The 23,155-nt window shown below is 43.2% G+C and overlaps 1 protein-coding gene and 2 non-coding genes across 3 annotated transcripts in view; all 3 read left to right on the plus strand.

Moving 5' to 3' along the window:
* Positions 1-21,677, plus strand: part of LOC120840964 (endochitinase) — a 33,358-nt gene extending 11,681 nt beyond the window's left edge. Inside the window, exons 3-7 of the mRNA XM_040211776.3 lie at positions 13,808-13,911; positions 16,240-16,363; positions 17,726-17,920; positions 18,707-18,829; positions 21,041-21,677. Coding sequence (XP_040067710.3) covers positions 13,808-13,911; positions 16,240-16,363; positions 17,726-17,920; positions 18,707-18,829; positions 21,041-21,526 — 1,032 coding nt within the window. The 3' untranslated portion in view covers positions 21,527-21,677. The remainder of the gene's footprint in view (positions 1-13,807; positions 13,912-16,239; positions 16,364-17,725; positions 17,921-18,706; positions 18,830-21,040) is intronic.
* On the plus strand, positions 6,664-6,745 carry Trnas-gcu. The gene has a single exon. It is a non-coding gene; the product is annotated as a tRNA-Ser (tRNA).
* Positions 8,581-8,662, plus strand: Trnas-gcu. Its single transcript has one exon. It is a non-coding gene; the product is annotated as a tRNA-Ser (tRNA).
* Positions 21,678-23,155: the final 1,478 nt, after the last annotated feature.

The raw sequence follows: 23,155 nt of genomic DNA on the forward strand, positions 1-23,155 counted from the left end.
CGGGACGCCGAACGCACATTTTTCTGCGTTGATGATCAGGCCATGTTCAGCGAAACGCTCGAATACTAGGCGCAGGTGGCGTAGATGTTCCTCCGGCGATGAGCTGGTGACAAGAACGTCATCGACGTAGCGAAAACGAAAGGTAGTCCGCGGAGAATGGCGTCGATGAAGCGTTGGAAGCTTTGCGCGGTATTTCGCAAACCGAAAGGCATCCGGGTGAACTCAAAAAGTCCAAACAGTGTGACGATTGCAGTTTTCTTTACGTCTTCGGGAGCGACCGGGATCTGATGGTACGCTTTCTGTAGGTCGAGTTTCGAGAATATGGTACATCCGTTCAGGTTGGTGGTGAAGTCCTGAATGTTGGGGATGGGGTAACGGTCGGGGACTGTAGTCACGTTCAAGCTGTGATAGTCGCCGCAGGACCGCCAGTCGCCTGTTTTCTTCGGGACTAGGTGGAGTGCAGAGCACCAACTACTCGAGGATGGGCGAGCAATGCCTATCTCCACCATGTGTTGGAACTCTTGCTGGAGCGACGGGAAGCTTTTCGGGAGCTAGCCGACGAGACCTCGCGTGTGTAGGTTGACCGCTGGTGATGATGCGGTGGACGACATCATGCCTGACCGGTTTGTTCCAGTCGGGAGCTGCCGTTAACGATGGGAATTCGCTCAGCAAGTCCCCGTAGGGCGACTGTATTGGTTGGCGAAGTGTGAATGCAAACGGCTGGAGTGCGGAGGTTTGGCCGATGACGAAAAGGCCTGTGGTTGAGTCATGAATTTTCTTTTGGGCCATGTCTACTAGGAGAGAGAAGTGGGACAAGAAATCCGCTCTTAGAATAGCGTGACTGACCTTGGCTACAAGAAAGATCCAACGAAACGTCCTTCGCAAGCCAAGGTTGATCAAGATTGACCTCTTCCTGTAGGCGGGGATGTTGGATCTGTTGACCGCTTGCAGGTGGCAGATAGAAGTAAGTGTACAGTCAAAAGAATTTGCGGGTAGCACACTCACTTCAGCTCCTGCGTTGACCAGGAACTTCAGTCCACTGGTAGCGTCCGTAATGTAGAACCGGCGACCTTGCTTATTTGTGCGAGCACTCGTCGCCACTAGCGATCCCGCGTCTTGTTTTCCGACCAGCTTCAAGGCCTGGTGCAGCGTTCCGCAGCAGCTCCAAAGCGCTGGTGATACCAGCAGTGCTGTTGCTCTTGCCGCTGTTGGTTATGCCTTGGTTGGTGGTTCGCCTGTGGCGAGGGAGAACGACGGCGGGAGCTTCTGGTCTGTGAGGATCTCCTAGGGCTGCGAGGTCGTGAAAGCCACAATGTGCTTGTGACAGCCTCCTGTAGTTGTTGCACGTTTCATCCCGAGTACCCGCGGCCGCTATGGGTGCGCGAGTCGCTAGAGTGGCGGGCTCGGTGCGCTGTACTGATGAGACGGTAGATGTTGACGGGTGTTGGCTTGCAACCTCAATGATCTTATCGGCGTGGAGAGCCAAGGCAGGCAAGGACAAGTCGGATGCAGTCGCCAGGATCATTTGCACCGACGGTGGGAGTCGCTGCGAGAACAGCTCTTTCAAGAACTGACTGTCGACGTCGCGACACAGTCGCCGAGAAGCACCTGCGTCTGGCGCAGTAGTTGCGATGGGCGACGGTCGCCCAGTTCTTCTGCTGAGACTAACTGCTGCAGGCGCTTGCGTTCCGAAAGCATTGTGCGTTCTAAAATGGCAGTCTTGAGCGCATCGTACGGGTTCGTCGCAGGTGGTCGTGCGAGGATGTCGTAGACCTCCAGCGCCACTTCGCACAACAGCGAAGCCTGGACATGGCTGAACCGTACCTCTTGGGATATCATGTTGGCCAGTCGGAAGCTTCCCTCGACTTGAAGAAACCAGACTTCTGGGTGCTGTGCCCAGAATGGAGGCAGGCGAACAGCGTAGGCGCCTACGGTCGCAGCGGAGGTTGCAGGAAGCCCAGCATCAGCTCGGAGAACGTCTTGACCTTTTATGCTGGGACGTCTGGGTCACCAATGTAGTGAAAGACAGACGAAAAGCGACTACGTCTGACGCATTCCAAAATCGAACTGATCTCTTTTTTTTATTTGCACGCGATCTTCTTCTTTTCTCGGTGGCTGTCGCCACGCACGCTTCTACCTTTAAGCATCTCGAAAAAAGAAATAGTGCGTCTGGTGTCGAAAGCGACTGCCTACATGAATGATCAAACAAGAAAACTGAAGCGTAAAAGTGGTGTATGGGCAGCCCCTCATCCCAACATGGGGGAAAAGGCGAATGCCGAGGCCGTAAGCGTTGCAACTGAGCACTACACACGCGACGACCTCGCATGCTCCGTTCAAAGTACCAACAAAAAAGACGTCATCAAAGCCATGATCAACGACATTTCCAAAGTCGTAAAAAGGTTTACGACCCGCTCTATTAAGGAAGTTCACCAGCTGTTTAGGAAGGACCATCCCCTTCCAGAACTAGCCATCTCCAAATTTTATTTCCTACGAACAAAATGGTTAAAAAAAGTCCCGAGCACAAGGTGCGCGCATGCATATATTGCGTCAATTTTCAGTTGCTTTTACGGCAATAACAAATTGCCCAAAAAAGACATTTACTGAAGACCACCTTAAGCGCATCTACCTCTGCAGCGCTCCGCAGGACGATTGCTTCCTGCGCCGTTGCGACAAGTGCCCAAAAACGCAGAGCATCTTGCTGCAGTCGCTCCATCTCGACGAAGACGAAGAAATCTGCTTCGCGTTATGGGACGCTGGCAAACTCGTCAAAAAGGTTATGGACAGTTCCGCCTTTCTGCGGGAACTGGAGAGCGAAAAATATGTGAAGCATTTTTGTATCCGTGACTTTCAGCGAAGCCTGATACATAGCATAACACCCACCTTACCACCCGAGGCAGTTATGTTCCACTTCAATTTTGCGCACATATGGACAGTACTGTTCCCAACCAAAGTGCAGAGTTTTCATTGGAAAAAAAACTCAAGTGTCTCCCTTCACAAGTGTGGTTACGTCCACGCAAGGCACGTAAAGCTTTGCCGTTGTCAGCGATGACGCGACACATGACACAGCTCACGCTTTTCTAGCCACAGAGCCCATAAAAAAGTATGTTGATGAACATTACCCAGTCTTTTCTTAAATATTTTTTGTATCGGACGGAGCGGCGGCGCATTTCAAGAATAGCTTCCAATTGCACGAATTGTTTCCGAATCCGTACTCTTCGGCAAGATGGATCTTTTCAGCCACTGGACACAAAAAAAGCGCTTGTGATGGAGTAGGTGGTGTTCTTAAACACCACGCAACGCTCACCAGCTTCAGAATTTCGCTCAACTCAACAATTGTCACCGCTAAAGACTTTGTGAAAGTGCTACGCGAAAAATAACACATGTCTGCATGTTCCACCTGTCTGCGGAACTGGTTCGAGAGTTTCGTGCGGTGAAGCAAGCAGAGTGAACCACCGTAAAGCCTGTGAGAGGAATCCAGGCATCTCATCTGTGGAAGTCATCATATGCCGAGAGGACGGATGTATACATGGCCACTCGCGCAACTGAGAGTTTTAAGCTTATGTATGCATAGTTAGCGAATTCGCGGGGTGGGGCCGTTTTGTTCCTGTGAATTGCAAGCTAATTAATGGTATTCCAGCTCGAATTCCCTTTCTGCGTCATTAATACTCACCCCTTATTAAAAAAAAAGAATTTTAATTATATAAAATACATGCCACAACTAACGCTCAAAATGTTTGGTGCTGTGCGGCAAGGCCGCTATGACGAATACGTCGGCTCGCTCCGAGTGAAGGTTTGTCGTAGCTTTTCCCACTCGGAGGTCATATGTTACTCAATCTTTTGCCATCACAGGTTAGTTCAAGTCACTGCAAAGTGCCAAGGGGAGTTTAAAATAAAATAAAAGATGCAGTTTTTTTGTTTTTTTTTTTAATTATCGAATCCCAATTTTGCCACAGTTTGAGAAATCCGCCGCATTTCCGCGTTAATAACAAAGACATAATTAAAAGTGGGCAAATTATATATATATATTCGTAAATAATATTTAAAGATGCGCATTTTGATATGTTTTGTGAAGTATTATGAAAGATAGTTCATTTCTAAAAAAAAATGTGAATATGTCTCATAGCATAAAGACGGGTTGTCTTTATGCTATGATCGATTTTTTTGTTTGCATAGAAATATTTTATTAATATTTTTAATTTTTTGTGTGTGTGTTGTATATGTTCTGTAAAACGTATTAAAAAAGTTATGGTGACGTGAAAGCTTTTATGAGGAAATGGCCACTGTGCAAGTTAGCATCATAAAATCTTCTCAATTTCCCTGCCTCGAGCTTTTCTATTTTATATCTCAGCGGAAAAAAATTGTTACGCCGTCCTTACATAGCTGAATGTTCCTCCCGAGAACAATGTTTTTATATATATTTTTTTAACAAAAATTATCGTGACCCGGACCATCATTGCATGAACTGACGTGGAATCACCCTGGATTGTTTTTGCTGCCGGTATGAGGAAAGATATTGCGTGGGAGCCGGTCCATTCGAAAAGTGTGTGTGTGTGTGTGTGTGTGTGTGTGTGTGTGTGTGTGTGTGTGTGTGTGTGTGTGTGTGTGTGTGTGTGTGTGTTTGTGTGTGTGTGAGTGAGTGAGTTTGCGGGGGGGGGGTGGAGGGGAAGTTGTGGGGTTGCACGTAGTCCCGCAGTTACGGGGATAATCATAAACATAAATTTTATACTCTCAACCTTGGTAACGCCTTGTGTAATACGTTTATATATATATATATATATATATATAGTAAATTGTACGAGACCGTGCTTTTAAAGCGTATTTTAATGTCGAATAAACGCGCACGAACACCACTGCGCCGCTCTACAAGAAACATTTTTTCACGTCAATACCAGATATTTTCTCACGTGGTTGCGCCATGGCCTTCCTTCTCCGACATTGTTATCTAACCTCTCGGAATGCTACGGCCTTCTCTTTTCGGACGTATTGGAGAGAGGTGGCGGCGGTGAGGAGAAAGAGTAATAAACTTCTTGCATCGTTGCGTTTGAAAATTGTTAGTCTACGCTCAGTCTGTCGCCGGAGACGATCCGCCAGAACAGAGCCATAGACTGCTTCGCTGTAAAAATGTGATTCACAAAGTACGGTGATGCCTAAAGCATCACGTGATTATCAGGGTTGTTAAAGATACTTTAAAAATGTACCTAAGATACAGTTGCAGTTACTCCTACGAAAAGGTACCTAGGACTGTACCTAGATACTCGCTTAAATATATACCTAGGTACAATTACATTCACTTCAGAGATACTTTATTTATTTTCTCCAAATTTGTCTGAAAAATTGGAGGTAATCTCTTTGTACTAAAGATACACACAAAAACGAGTTCGATAAATTTGGTTAATTGCTATCACTGCGATGTCCACATTGGAGTTGACTTCTCACGTGCCTTATCCCCACGCTCGAGTTGATTCACCGAGTCAACTGCTTCCACTGTTTACCATGTCACGCCGAAACCGCCGCGACTCGCTTGTTAACATTCTTGGCGTCAGAGTCGGTGCTGACGCCGGCGGGCCCAGAAGACGTTGGCGACACGAAGAAACATGAGCCGAGTGCATATGCACCTAACCATCTCGACGACAAGCAAAAAACTTCATGCTTCCTCAGTTTTCTTTTTTCTTTTTTTTTTTAGTTGGAAGGAAAGTGTGCTTTTCTTTCTTTCGTAAGTTTTTCAGTTTTGATAACTACAAAATTTGAGTCCGATTTATTGAGTGGAAACTGTATTATATACGCGATGTTACATTGCTTTACGATTGTAATTATAGTTTATTTTTGATTATATTTTATATTGTAATTAAGGCATAAGAGAGCCACCACCAGGATAAGATAAAGGCAACGAAAACGGCGCACATTTTCAAGTTATCTCCTCTCCCTTGTACAGCTGTCAGAGAAGCTTCAAACACGCAATAAAGTCGATTTCGGTTTGAGATGAAGGAAGCAGGTCGCTATTTTCCCTAAACGTAGTTCCGAAACGATTCGATAAATTGGTGTCCTTAGAATGACACCGCTAATTCACCATTCGCTCAAATGAACACCGCCATTCGCTATAGTGTCGTTCAATGAAACATCATGGGCGGATTTACGTTCGCTGAAACGTCGTTTGCCTCCCAGGTCATACCCAACTCAACGTTAATCACGGCACATGGTAGTGTATTAATGCTTCAAAATTTATAGTTTCTACCGTTTTGACGAAGTGAATAAAAAAAGTACTTGTAAAATGTGACTTCACTTAGTTACAAGTTACTAAAAAAAATACCTAAGATACAGATACAGATATACCGAGCAATAAAAGCACCTAGGTTTTTACCTCAGCTACAGGAAAAGTACCTAGATTCCATTTTCCAGTTACGTGTACCTAGGTACTTTACCAGCATGGTGATTAGAAAGAAACATATTAGGGCCACCAGTACTGTCATTTTTCTCCAGTGGTAGTGATGAAAGAAATGAGGTTGCACAGGTTCTTTTGCTTATTAATATCAGTCAAAGTATAATATAACTTTTTTTTTCCTTGTTTTATTTTTTCATATAATGCTTGGTGCAGTACGGGTCTGCGTGGTTATGTAGTTCAGAATATAGAGTAATAGCGTTGTGCACAATACGGTGAAATCATCTGACGAGGTGGCCGAGAGGTTAAGGCGATGGACTGCTAATCCATTGGGCTCTGCCCGCGTGGGTTCGAATCCCATCCTCGTCGTATGTTGTTTTGTTTGCTATGGCTGTGGTTAATCTTACATTGTGACGAGTTAATACATTTTACCTTTGTTTTGTTTTTTAGACTGGCAATTTTTTTCATTTTTGCCATTTCATTGTCTCCCCCTTTATAATTTCAGTTGTTTAAATATTCACAGAATGGTTGTTTTCTTATTTCTTGAAGCAGAATTTTGATACACATTTACCAGTTTCCTAATCAATATATCCTACAGCTGTCAATGAATTCGATATTCGTTTTTACTTTCTATCTATGGGAAGGCTGGTAACTTGCATAGGACACCCTTAGGGCTCACTTGACTACTTGACGCGTCTCTGGCCATGATCAGTCACGCGGCGTCACGCTCTCACGTTGCGTTGCAACGTAAAAAGAAGTCACATGACGTTGTGATGTCCCATGAGTCATGGTGCGAAGTTCTGGTGTAACGCGTCAAACTACTTTTTTTTTAGATCTGGTAATGTAGAATATTAAGACGTGGTGTAAAATGACATCAAGTCACGTCACCATGTTGCGTGACGACAGGTAACCTGACGTCACCGTGTCACGTCACATTGTGCCACGTGACGTGGCGTGACGACATCACACTTTACGCCGTGACATTACGTGACGTCAGGTCGCGTGACGTTACGTCAAGACTTGACACCGTTGTGACACGTAACGGGACCCCGTCGCATAGCGTCGTGGTCTCACGTTACACTGTTATACGTGTCTTGACTTCGTTACACCACCTATCACCTTTACGTCAAGAGATATCACGCTGTTGCATTCCAGATTGCCTTATATATCGCTAATGCATTCTGATCACAAGAAAGTGGCGGTAGATAAAAGGAGCGCTATAATGTTTTTTTCATTGTTCCGTTGTACTGTTCTATGAGGTGTCTTAATACGAAAAACCGTATACCTCATACCCTATTTGATATGACAGTTCCACATTTCCTAGGTTTGAGAAGAACAGTACCATTCTTGTTTGTTGCAGTGATTTGTGGTTGATGTTCATTCGCAAATGGAGAAGTTTAGAGTGAACTTAAAATTCACTTTAAAACTACTTTAAGAGACGCTGCTCAAGGTAAACTGTCAAACTAAATATCCTCCTCCTGTAGCCTTATTGGAAAACTTCGCATTAAAAAAGGGGATGTGAAACGAAAATTAAAACGCTCGATTGTTCTTTATTTGAAATTGTCCTAAGCTATTTGATATGCATGCCAAGATTCGAGAGTTCCAAAAACTAGCATAAATAGATTTATTGTTTACGAAACGCCTTCCATTTCCGGACCTGCCAACACCCGAAATCTCGTAAACTTCCAACTCGAGCCGAACTTGTGCCAGACTGCGCTTCCACACCAAGCGCAATGCTCGTTCTGAAAACATTGCGCTTGTTCTGGACAGAGCGATGGACCGCAGTGACCGCCACGAGCCATCGGAGCTAATCCAATGTTCTAGGGGGGTCACGTAATTTTCAGAAGGAGCACGCCAACACCCGTGACATGAAGTCACGTAGTACAGTCACAGTGCTGGATTGGGTGAGATAACTAGCAGCGTTTACTGTGGTCCATAGTAAGGTGAAACGGAGCATAGCGCACAGCGACGCCAAGATACAGCGTCTGCAGTTTCTCCTGCTATCTAGTCAAGCCACCGCGCCCTTGAGCAAGTCAGGGGTCGTGACGTGCAGCCCTCGTCTCCAATGTCGTGCTCGGTCAACTATGCATAACAAATATAAAACTTTTACATAACAAATTAGATAGTAGACAGGCTACTTGCACAAATTAAAAACGACTACTGGAAATCTGTCTAAGCAGGCAATAAAGAAAAAAAAAAAAAAAAAAGAGGTGGCCGAGAGGTTAAGGCGATGGACTGCTAATCCATTGGGCTCTGCCCGCGTGGGTTCGAATCCCATCCTCGTCGTTTTTTGCTTTTTCCGTTGTTTTTTTTTTTTTTTTTTTTTTTTTTTGCTTTATTGTTGAAACGTTGGTTTGGCAGACCTTCACGATCTACCAGCATTAACGATAATAGGGCGACTTGCCTCTTTTGTGTCACAACAAGCTCCTCCATTTGTGTGAGAATTTTTTGTCGTCGCGTCTTATAGTTCGCTTCAATTTAAAACTGAGCAAAAGTGAAAACATGCGAGACACGTAGACACAACAGGTGAAAACCCAAGGTCTCGGGCATTATCTGCGCTTGTTTTGTTTACTCAGTTATTAGCCCCGAGAGCGAACACAAGCGTCGCTGCGGTCGCCGCGCCCTGATTGGGTGAGGTGTACCGTGACGTCAGAGGGAGGACTCCGCTCCGCGATCTCGCATCGGCTCGCTTCCCAGCACCGGTTTCCTGGTTTGGCGTTGTGTGCCGCAAGCTCTTCGAGGAGCTGGACTTCGTTCACCCGGTGTACAAGACGTTGGGTTAGGCCGATATTGATGTGCTTCCGTACATTTTATAAGCCTACTTGTCTCTTTTACCTTTAAAACTGGGTTACAAATAACGAAAGCAATCGGCGGAGGCAATTCCGCCGATGAACCTTCCCGTCCGTCCACACGACACAAGGCAATCTTGCGAGGAGTCGGTGAAGTGGTGGCGCAAGTGTTTCAGACGCTGGAATTCTGTTCCTTGCATGTTCATGATTTAGGACGATATTACATCCCGCTTTCAAGGCATTTGAAGTGGCATTTATATCATCGGCCTTCGGGTGGTCGGCAATTTAGCTCGCGATTCCGACTCTGCGCTGCCACTCTGCATGCGCTGGTTCGCAGATATTTTAAAGGCCCTGTTTCTGATTATCTTTGAAGTGCTCGTGGAACAGGGTTGTTTTACATAAATGTAGTTTCTTCATGAATTAATTATATAGTTTATACACATATGCAGGCATATTTCTTGGAAGATGCACAATTATTGGAAATTAGTTTGTATGGTAGCAGCAAAAACGGCCGAACTGCCCCCAGTTGCCTGTATGATATGTATTGAACTGCCCAAAATATGCACAGCAATAGTGCCGCGATTTGGAATGTTTATACTTTTTCGTGACATTCTTTATTCCAGTCTTGGGTATTCGGAAAATACACCGTTTAGTCTGAATTGTCATTTCCAATTAAAAGAGACACTGCTGCAGGTTTCCAAAAGCTTCCTCAGCCTCCAAACTCCCTACAGCTGGACTCTCTGACAACAGAGGAAAACAAGAGTAAAAGCAATCATTCGAACGCCTGTCCAGTGGTAGATGCAGCACTAGTAGCAGAAAATGTGGAACCTGTGAAGGGCGACAGTCTGCGTGAGAAAAGCTTCTGGTATTTTAACTTCAGGACAATTCGATTTAATTAAAATATCAATTTTAGGGCTTAAGGGACTAATAACGAGCTAGACACCTTCGCTTACGTTTGTTATACATTAGTTGAGGGTTGATATAAACAAGCCCACACATACCACCCGTGTAGTCCATTGAAATACTATCCGAATCCAGCAAAGGTCAAATGCGAGCAATGCATATAATAAATGTTCCTTGTTTTTTTACTTTGCCCTGCACTTGGGCTGTCTTACTTGTGATTCTCTCCCCATGATCCAGACTGTATTTAGCATGTTGCTCGAGTAGTATGCAGCTTTTCTGCTTCGGCGATCGTGTAAAAAAGCAGAGATAGAAAAAAAAATAGTACGCATAACCAGCTGCCAATTCATTCAGACCATCAGCAGCATTTATTGTGCGAGATGTAAATCTATAGTCCATGATGCTCCTGCACTTGTGGCCATATTTCTTTATTTTCATATACCAGCTGCGATTCATGCGTTGCCTGCCCTCTCAACCATGCTTAAAATGTTGGTTGAAGTTTCGCCTGTAGCTGCAGGCCATACCTTAATAACGGCGCATATAAAAATTTACACTTCCTACGAAAAACACGCGAAAAAAAAAATTAAATAGAAAGGAGCGCGCCGACAGCTAGCGTCGTGCCAGCCTCCACAGGGCGAGTCGGGGAAAAATTCTCTCCTCGCCGTGACGTCACCCCGGCTCGCCGTAAGGGGGCGCCACGCGAACTTCTCGGGGCTAATAGTGCACTTACATAAGCCATAAACGCCCTGACCTTGCCCCGCACTCAAGAAGGAAGGTGATGAGCACCCTGACCTTTCCCTTCTATGGCTGCTTGCCATGTTCTCGTAACGTCGGCTGCACTCTGACCTATGGTGAAACTAGCTATAAAAACATAATTTATTACATCAGTGGTTCACCAACGATTAATAGTATTTGTCTTGGAACAGTCTCATTTTTTTAAATAAATTCAATATGTTCAAAGGTTTTAGGAAATTGTGAAAGATGAGCTGTCTTAAAAAGTTTTAGTTAATTTTAGTTGCGCAAGAGCGTCCCTAAAAACCGCTACTGGACCGATAAATTTTGCGGGAAAAAGTTAGCTAAGTCCGATGGGAAAGAACGTCTCTCACCAACCATAGCCAAATATAATGCATTAATTATTAATTTGTAATGAACTAAATGTAATTAATATACACATTCTTCCGCCGCACCTTCTGTGCCTCAAGACATTAATTTCTTTTCCAATTTTTTTATTTGTTTTGACATGTAAGTTTATTCACATTCCCTCCTTTATAGTCAACTGTCGGATAATTGGAAAAAACTGCAAACATAAGGAGTGCTTTATTGTTAAATTTCGTGTACTTTTTTCTTAAATGCGCTAGCACTTCGGGGAATACCCTACGCGCTTTTGCTCCCGTGGCTTGATTTGTAACCAACAAAGCAGGCGGCACGCATTTTATATGCATATTATCATCATCATTTATTTTCCTTGAGGGCCCGTGGGGCATTATTAGGGTGTGGCAATAGAACAAAAACAAATAGAACAGTAAACACAATTATAACACTGTAAGCTAGCTCGGTAGGTTAGATAAAGAAAGGGTAATGGCTTCAACAAATTTAGTAGTATCATTATTAAAAACAATGTTACGAGGTAGTGAATTCCAATCCTCGATGGCCAATGGTAATGTGGAAGTCCGGTGACAAACAGTTGATGATCGAATTGGACGTAATTTACATAGGTGATCTAGACGCGGGAAAATACAATGGGGAGCTGATAGCAGTGCTTCTTTGAGGTAGATATTGTGATAAAAAATTCGATGGAGGAAAGAAAGGCGTGATACTCGGCGGCGAAGGGAAAGTGAATGAAGGTTAGCTGATTGGCGTAATCCTGATATGCTGGTATATGGTGATTAGTAGTTATAAATAAAACGAAGGGCTCTGTTTTGGGCGGATCCTAGATTATTTGCAAGTTAGGACTGCCATGGGGAGCATATAGATGATGCGTATTCTAACTTCGATCTCATAAGAGTAGTATACGATAGTCGTTTCACGGAGGGTGTAGCAAGTTTGAGGTTACGGCGCAAATATCCGAGAGAACGGTTAGTATCAGAAATAAGAGAAGTTATGTGAGTAGTCCATGATAGGTCAGAGGTGAGATGAACACCCAGGTATTTATAAGATGAACATGCTATTACTTGAGTGTTAGAGAGGTAATACGAAAATGGTGTGGCACGCAAACTGTGGGAAAATGATAGGGATCTACATTTATTGAAGTTTAACGTCATCTGCCATTTTTCACACCAATGGATTACAAAAAATGTGTCGGTAAATGACACAACCGTCGGCGAACAGGCGCACAGAAGACGCGATATGAAGGTGGAGATCATTAATATCGATTAGGAACAGAAGGGGGCCAAGTACGGTTCCCTGGGGGACACCTGACGTTACGGTAGAGGTGGCAGATTTTTGCGTTGTTGACAGATAAATATTGCTAACGGTTAATTAGGAATTCAGAAATCCACTTAAAAACAGAGGGTTGAATATTAATATGGTTAAGCTTTGTTAAAAGACCTACATTAAACATACCTACATTAATCAGGCGTAAAGTGCGTAATGCGCCCGACGGATGTGATATGGTGTATTATCTTCTAAACATCAAATGTAGAAACCAAATATCTAGTTATGCTTTCATATGCAAAAAACAGATGCGTACTGTAAGTGGTCCTATATATGTAGTTTAATCCAACATTTCAAGCGGGGACCTCTATTCATCAGGGGATGCTTCTATCTGAATATTAAAAAAGAAATATTTTAATTGCTGTAATGCTACAACAAAAGTCTTTAATTGGTAGACGGAGACCTGTCTGCTGGAAGTAGGCAGATCAGAAAATTATATGAATTTGTTTTAAATGAGGACAGTGAAACCCGTTTAGAACGAACCCACGTACAGCGAATTATTGTCGATATCGAACTCACGGAAAATTAAAATAAAAACGAAAGCATGTAAAAACCACTTTTCATAATGAAAACTATATTGGGTATATCGAACATTTTCTCCCGGGAAGGCTTCCAAAAACGCGAAAATCTAACCTGTCCCCCCCCCCCCCCCCCCCCACACACACACAAAAAAAAAAGAAAACAACAACAGAAACAAAAAGTAAGAAAGACAGCAAATTACAAAAGCTCAAGCTGCGAACAAAATTGAGCGAAGAGAAGCGATTCAGAAGGAAAGAAAGCTTAAAAAAACACTCTGCACGCACGCACAGAAAAAAAAAAAACTTCATCCCAAAACCGTTGCCCACTATGAGTAGCAATTCAGAAAGGTAAATAAGCTAAAAAAAAAAAAAACTTTGCACGCAACAAAATTAGCTCGTTGTTATAAGGCGGAAACGAAGAGATGATGAAGGAAAGAGAAGCTCTTGCCTTACAACGAACGCATCGTGGATGTTAGTTGTAAATGGTTTTTGCTATATCGAATTACTTGCTATTTCGAACTGATCGTAGCGTTTCCTGCTGTTCGTTATAAACGTGTTTGACTGGTTCATGGACGTCGACGGAACGTATTTTTAGACTGTCCACTGCAGTTCCTAACATTTGTATAAAGAAACGTTTACTAAGAATAAGATGGTGCAAAGTGCTATCGCATTTCACTGTGCGCATCAATTTTGGCAATAGATATTTTACCATGTTGGACGTACTGTATGCATTAACTTCCCACCTTCATCTATATCTAGCTTTCACGCCCACTCTTTGTTTGTTTTTTTAGGAACTCCGGTCCGTATTTAACCAGTATAAGCTGCTGCTGACGGCTGCAGTACCAGTGGCCAAGTTCCGCCTGCAAGAAGGCTATGAAGTAGCCGAATTGGGAGAGTAAGTATTGATATTCTCTTCTGCCAGAGGTTTTGCCGGGACGATATGCTGGGGGTATCCAAACTAAAAACAGGGCCGCAGTTTTTCTCCCACAAGAGCCACTGAAATCTCGAAAATGCGAAGTTGCGGCTCTTGTATAATTGGGGAAGAATAAAAAATAATTAGAGTTTGAAATCATGTCGTTGTTATTTTTTTATAAGAGTTAAGCAGTAAGTAACATTACTTGATTAGGTCACTTGCGGAACTGCTCACATACGCTGTTTCCACGAACGGTAACCCCTCTCTCTCGCCGAAGCCCTCCTCCTGTCGTTCGGCGCTCCTTCGTTTTGAGGGCGGCGGCTATGGTAACTGCAGTGCTTCCTATAGATTATATACATTTTGGAGCAAAGCGCCTAAACAAGTGAGCTAATCTAGTGACGTTCGCAGTGAACAGCCGGCTAAAAATAAATGCTACAATTAATAACTCCAGAACCAATGTACCGGTCAAAAACGAGCTCGTGAAAATATTTAGTACTTATTTCAAACTCAAAGTGAATTGCATTCAATCGCTATAACACTCCGGTAGCATACTGAGAGACATAGGCGAACGTTTTACTTGTAATGAAAGCCATGGGTGTAAATTCACAAACAATAAACAAAGTTACGTCAATCATCATCTCTCTTCGGGCTTGCTTTCCGGTGCAAATATTTGTCACAAATTAAGGGCTGATCATTTCCTTCTATATTCATCCTTTCAATTTGGCTTTCTCGTAAGTTCGAGAGCATTCTCGTCTGATCTAGTTCCGAATATTCTACGCACTGAAAGTTCTACGCCGAACGATCCAGAAACTCACGAGGGTACATAAGAGGCTCCGCAAGGCGAGCAGGGTCAGTCTCGCCCCACCGTTCGACTCTGCTGTTACGCCGACTTCGACGCCCGCGACGCTCTGTTATTATCTTTTGCACCCTTTCATTTTTGCCACAAGTTCGCCACGTTAAACGTTTATTTCTTCCTGTTTAGTTACTGTTGCTTTGCTCACCACGCATGACAATATAACCGCTGGTTGGAAGTGACCATAATAGTCGGCAGCTTAAGAAACACAGCTCTTTACACTTAGCGTGGAGAGTTGCGTTCCTCATTGCTCCGCAATGAGAAACGTGAGTCAACAATGCTGTCCTCATGGCGCCCATGACCAGACACGCTCTAAAATGGCCTGTGCGTCTGGTTTTCTGCAGAGAATTCAAAGAGCCAGTCAGAGTGATCTACGAAGAGAAGTCAGCAAATGTTGAGTCCCAGTAAACCTTTCGGGCTGCAGTCACTGGCAGCTACTGATACTTATGAAGCACAAGGCGTTGGTTATTATGTTCATAATTTTCGATGCGAGATTCGTTTTATGCCCTCCTTATCGGGTGGTGTAGCAATCTCGTTGAGTGCATAGCGATTATAAGATGCTCGCAGCGCCACCCCATCTGTCAAAGACTACGAAAAAAGTTGATCAGTGCTGCTTGTTGGGCGAGTTGAAGCTAAAACTTTGAAAACGTGGTAGCGCCTTTTGACACGGACGAAAGGGGAGAACAGGACATCACAATGGCTAGCGCATTGTGTTGTCCTGTTCTTTACTGTCGTCTGTGTCAAAAGGCGCTACCATGTTTTCATAGGAATAAAGACCGCGACATGACACTGAGACTCCCGTGCTAACATCGACATGCTCACTCGCACATCGCAGACTTCATGTCGGGGTCTGAACGTAATTATTTTATTATCGTCATTCCCCCTGCTTCATCCGTGGATCGCAAATATTGAATTTTTGTGGGCTTTGCGGGAAAGTAGATGAACGGGCAGTTTTCAGGATGCATGGGCAGCAGCAAGGCTCTGCTCACCTATTACCCAGCGGCGATCGTTGCCCCTTTGTTTTGAAGCTCGAAACAGTTGATGTTTACGTGTACCGAATTTCAATGCGATATTTGAATTCAGTGAACAAAGTCCAGAAAAGATTGAAAGGTGTTTCAGCCCACCTTGAAAGCGTTCGACTTTGATTTAGCTCATTAGACCATCATCAGCATAACCAGGGAGTGCCATCTAGTAACGTCGCGTGAGTTAGATAACCGCCAGTATACTTTATTACTCTTCTCTAAATATTTTACGTATACCAGGGACAGAACGGAAACGCCACATCTCCACTTGGAATTCAAACCGTCTTTGATTAAAAATTAAAGTTGCAAAATATAAAAGCCAAACTTTATAAAGCCGAATTTATTTTTAAATAAAAGTTTTAACAAATCGCTTACTCAGCACTTATATTCATGATTATTGTAATAAGTATTTGAAACAATATTTTATGCTTGCAGGCTCTTGGATTGGATCAACGTAATGACGTACGATCTTCGAGGAAACTGGGCGGGATTTACAGATGTTCACAGTCCCCTTTTTAGGAGATCCTTTGACGAATGGGCCTACGAGAAGCTGAACGTTGTAAGTATACCCGATATGTATCAAAACCTCCCCGCCGTTAGTTTTTTTTTTTTTTTTGTGACATTACGGTACACAATATTTACATTTTTTAACCTTTGTTTATGTTAAGACCTAACGTGAAAGTATTCTACGGTCCACTTTTGGTAAGATGATAAAAAACTGTCTGCTGGAATCGATAATATTGGCTGACTCTGTATACATATCGTAGGCAAAGGTTTTCTACGGATAAAGCTAGTATAACACAAGACATAGAAGAAAAAATTAAATCCTTATTTTCCACTTGAAGTCACTTAGTTTGCAACAAGCGGTGAATTCATATCTCAGTGGGTTGTGCTGTACTCAAACCTTTCAAATGAAGTCTATTTTGCATTGTCGAATAAAAGAATGACTCGAGTTTGGTTGTGAGTTGGTTTTTTGGTGAGAGTCCATTTGAAATATTTTTTTGCGTGTTGCATTAGGCTAAATTTGTAAATAACATTTGACAGAACAAATAAGGGAAACAAGCGTCTACCGTCCCCGCAAACTAGAAAGATACCGTCACGAAAACGCCGACTTTCTTGATGAAAGTACTCGGTGGATTTTGTTATCGTTTAATACCAATATCACACTATAAGAGTAAATGCCTTGCTTTCACGGCGGACTGAATTATAAAGTATTTATTCCTAAGCTACTACTTAGTATTTGCAAGTTTTCTTGCCTTGATATGCTTGGTGGATTTCTTATTTCATAATATGCAAACGCATTTAAGTATCCACATTTTGTGCACCAATGTAGTAATTTCCGCGTGTCTGCTAAATCGACAGTTGTCTTTGTCTTAGCAATAGGTGAGGAATCATGTTAAATGCTGGCAAATCTAACCTGGTCTAGTGAAATGTTGTCTGTGCTTTAATCTTTCCCAATGTCACTCAATTTTCTCCCAGAATGTTCAACTCAAGACACGAGTTGCAATCCACGGCAGAAGTTTAACATACGGCCATCGCTTTTGATTACCATTTCTTAAGAATGTCGTTTCTGCGGAGCACTAACGTTCACCTGGCCGTCAATGCCACCTTTTATTTGTGACAACTCATTACCTAAATTGCGAATTTTTGATATAAATATTGTCTGCGTCACACAACCACCACACTTTCGTTTATGCCGTGTGGCTGCACCTTACCATTCTGCGTCTGTATCTAACACTGAGATAAGATGGTTAATTGGCAAGTCTGTTTTTACGCAAGGTTTAAACGAGCCCCAGATTTTTACACCTCTTTGTGATCAGGGTAATAATAATTGAATAGTTTAATGCTTTGATAAATACTCCTAAGTTAATGGTGGTCTTCAAATGCCAATGATGTCTTCTTTTTTCCGATGTGTCTTCAGCATGACGGTCTCCAACTGTGGATAAGCCTGGGGGCTCCCAGAGAGAAGCTAATAGTTGGAGTACCATTCTACGGTAGGACATACACTCTTAGTGATAAGGCCAACACGGGTCTAAGGGCATACATTAACAAGGAGAAGATGGGAGGAATCCCTGGACCGTACACGAACGCAACAGGCTTCCTCGCTTACTATGAGGTGAGCTCGGTTCATTTTACTTTTACTTACTTGTGCTTAGCAAGCGGCTGAGATAAGCGCACCTGAAGGAATTTTTTCGCAGGTTCGGGAAACAAAAATGAAGCGCATCTGACAAGAAATGGAAAGTTTACAAAAGAAACCGTTTTTTGAAAATTACAGGACTCTGATTGCTCATAGAGAGTAAGAACACGCTGCTCAGGAATAATAGTGTACGTTAACGCACTTAAGAGCCCTACAGTAACTTTTTGTGAAACTTTTATATAGAAACTTCTTTTACTTGCTCCCTTTCATCTATGACAACAACGTTTATAGATTCTTAATAACACTTTAGGCCTCTTACAACTTAAGATAAGCTGTAGATGCTCCGCCACCAGCACGCGCTCGTAATCTTTCGGTGTGTTTATCTTCGCGTGCGCCGAGGAGTTCTTGAAGGCAAGAAACTGGCTCTGGAGGCTGCTGCTCATTTTATATTGCGTTATCTATATCCGTTAGCAAACTATAGTTTGGTTTAAGAAAATAGAGTTGCGGGATGTGTTATAGCAGCACCTACTGAAAATAAAAGGTTACCGTCGTGCTAATAGAACGGAACGGTAACTCCACGTTTATTTTTATTTATTTTATACGTCTGTGACTCGAATGTTTCCTATAGTTTTAGCTAATCACTCAATTATGTATCGACTTGATCTGTAGTATTGTAAACTGCATGACGGAGGTTTAAATGAAAGAATGAAAAAAAGTTTGTTATCTTGACGACTACGCTTCTTTACAATGTATTCTCGGAAACAGATTTGCCCGCACGTTCATTCTGGAACATGGACGAAGAAGTTTGATGAAGTTGGAAAGTGTCCGTACGCCTACTACGACAACCAGTGGATTGGTTACGAAGACGAAGAAAGTATAACAATCAAGGTAATTCATATAAATAGTCATACTGACCCCGTGGGCATATATTTTCATCCCATTGAAAGTGGCGAAACATGTGCATTAAGTTTAGTGGATTTGACTTGCTTTAGATTAAAATTACCACAAAAATGTTGACTTACATAGTGTCTGTGTGTGTGTTTTTTTAGCACATATATATGAAAAGCGTTTATTTGCTATAATATTTGCTATTTGAGGCCAAACGTTTTAGAACCGTTGACGGTTATGTTTATAAAATCGAACCAAGAATTACGCTAGACCAAACAACACTGGAAAAAAGAGCGTACGACCACGCATTGCGGGAATAGTTCCATCCTTCTGAGGCGGCGTCCGTTCATTAATTTTATTATTTTCGGGGTTAAAATAAAGATGCCTGCTGAGTAGTTCCGTTTCAATTCATTTTACTAGCGCACGGAAAAGAAAAGCACAAAGAAATGACTGGATGTCTTATCAAAAAAGAGAATCATGAAACATGCACTCCGGCCCTTTGTTCCTATGCCCGATGTTCAATTCTTCTAGTATTTCAATGTGAAAGCATTAACTGTCCCATGGAGCGAACAGGCGTTGTCTGAAGCAGCGAAAAGCGGCACCTAAATTTAGTCTGTAGCAACAAAAAACGGTACCTAAGTTCCAACTGTAGCAGCGAAAAATGGCACCTAAGTTGAAATTGGTTGAGTGAAACGGCACCTAAAGTCCCATTGGCCAAAAGCACAGCAAAGGAGAGGCTTCGTCACGGAAGCTGTGGAGCGGGCGCGGGCACCGCGCCTGCGCAGTGGGGGAGCGTGACGTCACCGCCAGAGCGCCGTGTGAAAAAGGAAGCGCTGCTTGTAGGAATGCGCTGCGTGTAGGAATGAATGCGCATTCCTACATGTAAGCTGTATTAAGTGACTTTGTTTTATTTGCACAATTTACAAAAATTCCCCTATGATTCCACAAGCTAAGAAAAAGCGCGCTGAAAACAGATTCCACAAAACTTTACATTGAGGGTAGGCGCCAATTTGATTGGCCGATTTCAGAGCTATAGAAATGTTTAAGTCACGCTAATAGGCACTGACAGCTTAAGAAACGCAGGGCGTTGCGAATCCCGGGTCTGTTATCATCGCTCCGTAGCTAATGAGATTGCGCCTTTAGCCGATAAGAAGGCCGAAGACCAAACCACGAAACAAAAAGCGAGAACCAATATAATGAGCCGTTTCTTAGGCTCTCAGTGGCTAAAGATATGCCGTGAACTTCGCCATCAACTTTGTGGCCCGTTACCCAGTTTTTCGACGGCGTGAGCGTAAGCGAAAAGTTCCCGCCACTAAATTTGGCGGGAAAATGGATAGCAGGTGACCTGACGTCCCGGGACCTACAGACAAATTCAGGTTCCCCGCTAAATTTAGCGGAAAATTTACGTCATGTGACCGATGCACCAATTCAGTTTCCCCCTCTAAATTTGGCGGCAAAACTGATGTCACCTGACTTGACATCACGGGATCCTAAAGACAAATTCATATTCCCCTCCAAATCTAGCACAAAAACTGACGCCACGTGATCTTTGCACCAATTAAGTTCCCCGCTAAATTTGGCGCTAAATTTGGCGTTAAAGATCTTAAAATCATTTAGTTATCAAAAACGTATCGACGCTAAACCAACGCTACGTCATTTCAATATCAGATTACCGTATGTCCCGCAATCGGCGCAGTAGCAATTGATCGTCATCGTCAAATCGTTGAATAAGCAGCTCAGCTATCGCTGTCTCAACGCATCACGTCGTGTGATCGTCGCGCAATTCTGAACGCGATACCATTAAGGATTTTGTGCTGTAGAAAAGCCGTCGTCGGCGTCGGTGTCGTTGTGACGGGAAAATCATGATAGGTTGATAAGGTCCTGACGTCACAGTCACATGACCTCGCGCAGGAATTTCAAATAATCCGCAACACCCACGTGAAGCTTGACGTCACGCATGAAATTAAAGTGAGAAAAACATGACATGTAATGCGAATTAAGGACCGCCGCATGTTTGAGCCAGATATGCTACAGATTAGGACACGCAGGGTACGCTTGCACGGCGAACGAGAAGGCGATGCGAACAGGGCCCGATAACGCTATCGCGTTCCACTCTTAGAGGAGAAGCTTACGCGTCCCCCAAGTCTGTTTCTTGACGTTAACGCCAATTCCCAATGACTTCAAGTTAACAATGCTTTTCGTCAATTCCAGATGGACTACATCCGTGGACAGGGCTACGGAGGCGCCATGATATGGGCCATTGACATGGATGACTTCCAGGGAGTCTGCGGCAAGAAGAACGTCCTCATTTCAGCCATCCACGACAAACTCAAGGATTACGTCGTCCCGACGCCCGAATCTGACTCCACAGCATCGCCCAAGACCGGCCCCGACGACGGAGGAAACACAACACCGGAACCCACGACTCCCATACCGGAAACTACGACCCCAGTCAGCGTGACAAAGAGTTATCCAAGGGACTGCGACAGCCCCAACATCTCATTCATACCACACGAGAATGACTGTACCAAGTACTACTGGTGCGTCTACGGTACACCCATGGTAATGTTCTGCGAAGGTGGTACGGTTTGGAACCAGGACAACGGCAACTGTGATTGGCCAGAGCGTGTCCCCAGGCCGGAGTGCAAGCACGTGACCAGGAAACCCAAGGGACCACAGAGGTTGGAAAGCTCGTAATCGAAAACAGCAACCAAATCGCGACGATAGATCGCCTGTCGGAGAGAAGTCTACACAAAACTCCAGTGCCAATAAGTGGAACTTTGGTGGTTAAAGCTACAAAACAAAATCGGATTCGGTGTCCCTGTGAACCAGACTGAACATCGAATTTTGCGGGTCCATATCAGATGATCAAATGACGTTTTAGCGAACAACGCCATTGGAGCGTTTAAATAAATAGGGAGGCGAGTGTTAAACCCCCCCCCCCCCCCAAAAAAAAAGAAAAAAGTTGGCGTTTGCTAAAACGTTGTATGACCAACTGAGTGCCACCCCGAATTTTGCACATCTCAATTGTTCTTCTCTTCTCGGCTATAATTTTCTTATTTATTATGGTAGATCTGAATTGGTGTAGACGTCATTTTTCTTTTGTTTAATTTAGTGAAAGAACAATTAGAGAGACTGCACTGATGCTCGTTGAGGCTCACTATGAGACACCGAACAAAACGATACGACGTTCAGGTAAAAAAAAAGATGAAGTTGCAGTGCAACACACTTATAACAACGTTACATATAATGATGTACCGCTTATAACCATCAGTTTCTAGAGGACCATGCCTTTTTGCGTTGGGTATCCAGTCCAGATACAACAATAATCGGTTATAATGAATTGCATTTTCGGGATTTCTCATTATCGTTATAAGGGGATTGCACTGTACACTTACCTGGCATGCTTACGGAGCATGAAACTCAACACGCAGACAATTTATCTCCTTGCTCGGACATATATAAGGTCAATAGAAGAATTTCACTATGACAAGATGTGAACAGTGGCCCAACAATTTCTTAAATTTTTCACTAGTTTTTATTTTTTGTAATAATTCCAAAGGATTTGTTAGGTTGTAGTTCCTGCTTGAATGACAACCAATATCAATTTAAGGCGTTTTAGGAAGATATTTTATTAATGGATGTAGTTCTAGAAGGTGATTGTAAGTTGTAAGCATTTAGGAAAGGCCTGTGTCGACGTGGCAGTCTTGTGCTTGAAAGGGCATCCCAAGCATTGCGAAAGCTATCTGAGATGGTATTTGCCTTTCTAAAAATCCTTTTGTTTGTATGAATTGAAAATAATAGTTACTTTTCAATTTATGCAGCGAATGGAGATGTTTTGTACTCTCCAAGTTTTGGCCACCTAAGCTTAACAGAGCCCAATGGTTCAAAATACGAAAATGCAAGTCAAAATCAAATATTTTTTGCTTGCACTTGTCTTTCATTTTAGTTTCTCATCGTTAATTTTTTTTTTTTCATACGTGCTCACAAATCTTTTCTCTGCGGCACACAAACAATTGCTGAACTCGGAACCGTGCAAACAAAGATCCGCATCAAATGTTCAACTTCTTATGCTCCCGTCGAACACGAATGCTAGGTGTAGTTCTGCATAATGCATTTGAAAAGGCGCAAGCCAGCGCAACATTACATGTGCGACGCTTCGTGTTCAAAATCTCGATCACGAATTGAGTGGCTGATTTCTCCAGTGTCGCCAGGCTAAATGCCGTTTGAACAACTCAATAAGTGGTATTAGTGTCTCCAAAATGTATATGTGCGATGTCATTCCTCGTACAGGTAGTTCCCTAAACTGTCTGTGTTCATTAAAAA

The sequence above is a fragment of the Ixodes scapularis genome, unplaced genomic scaffold (assembly GCF_016920785.2).
Source record: "Ixodes scapularis isolate PalLabHiFi unplaced genomic scaffold, ASM1692078v2 PGA_scaffold5__190_contigs__length_132052651, whole genome shotgun sequence".
NCBI lineage: Eukaryota > Metazoa > Arthropoda > Arachnida > Ixodida > Ixodidae > Ixodes > Ixodes scapularis.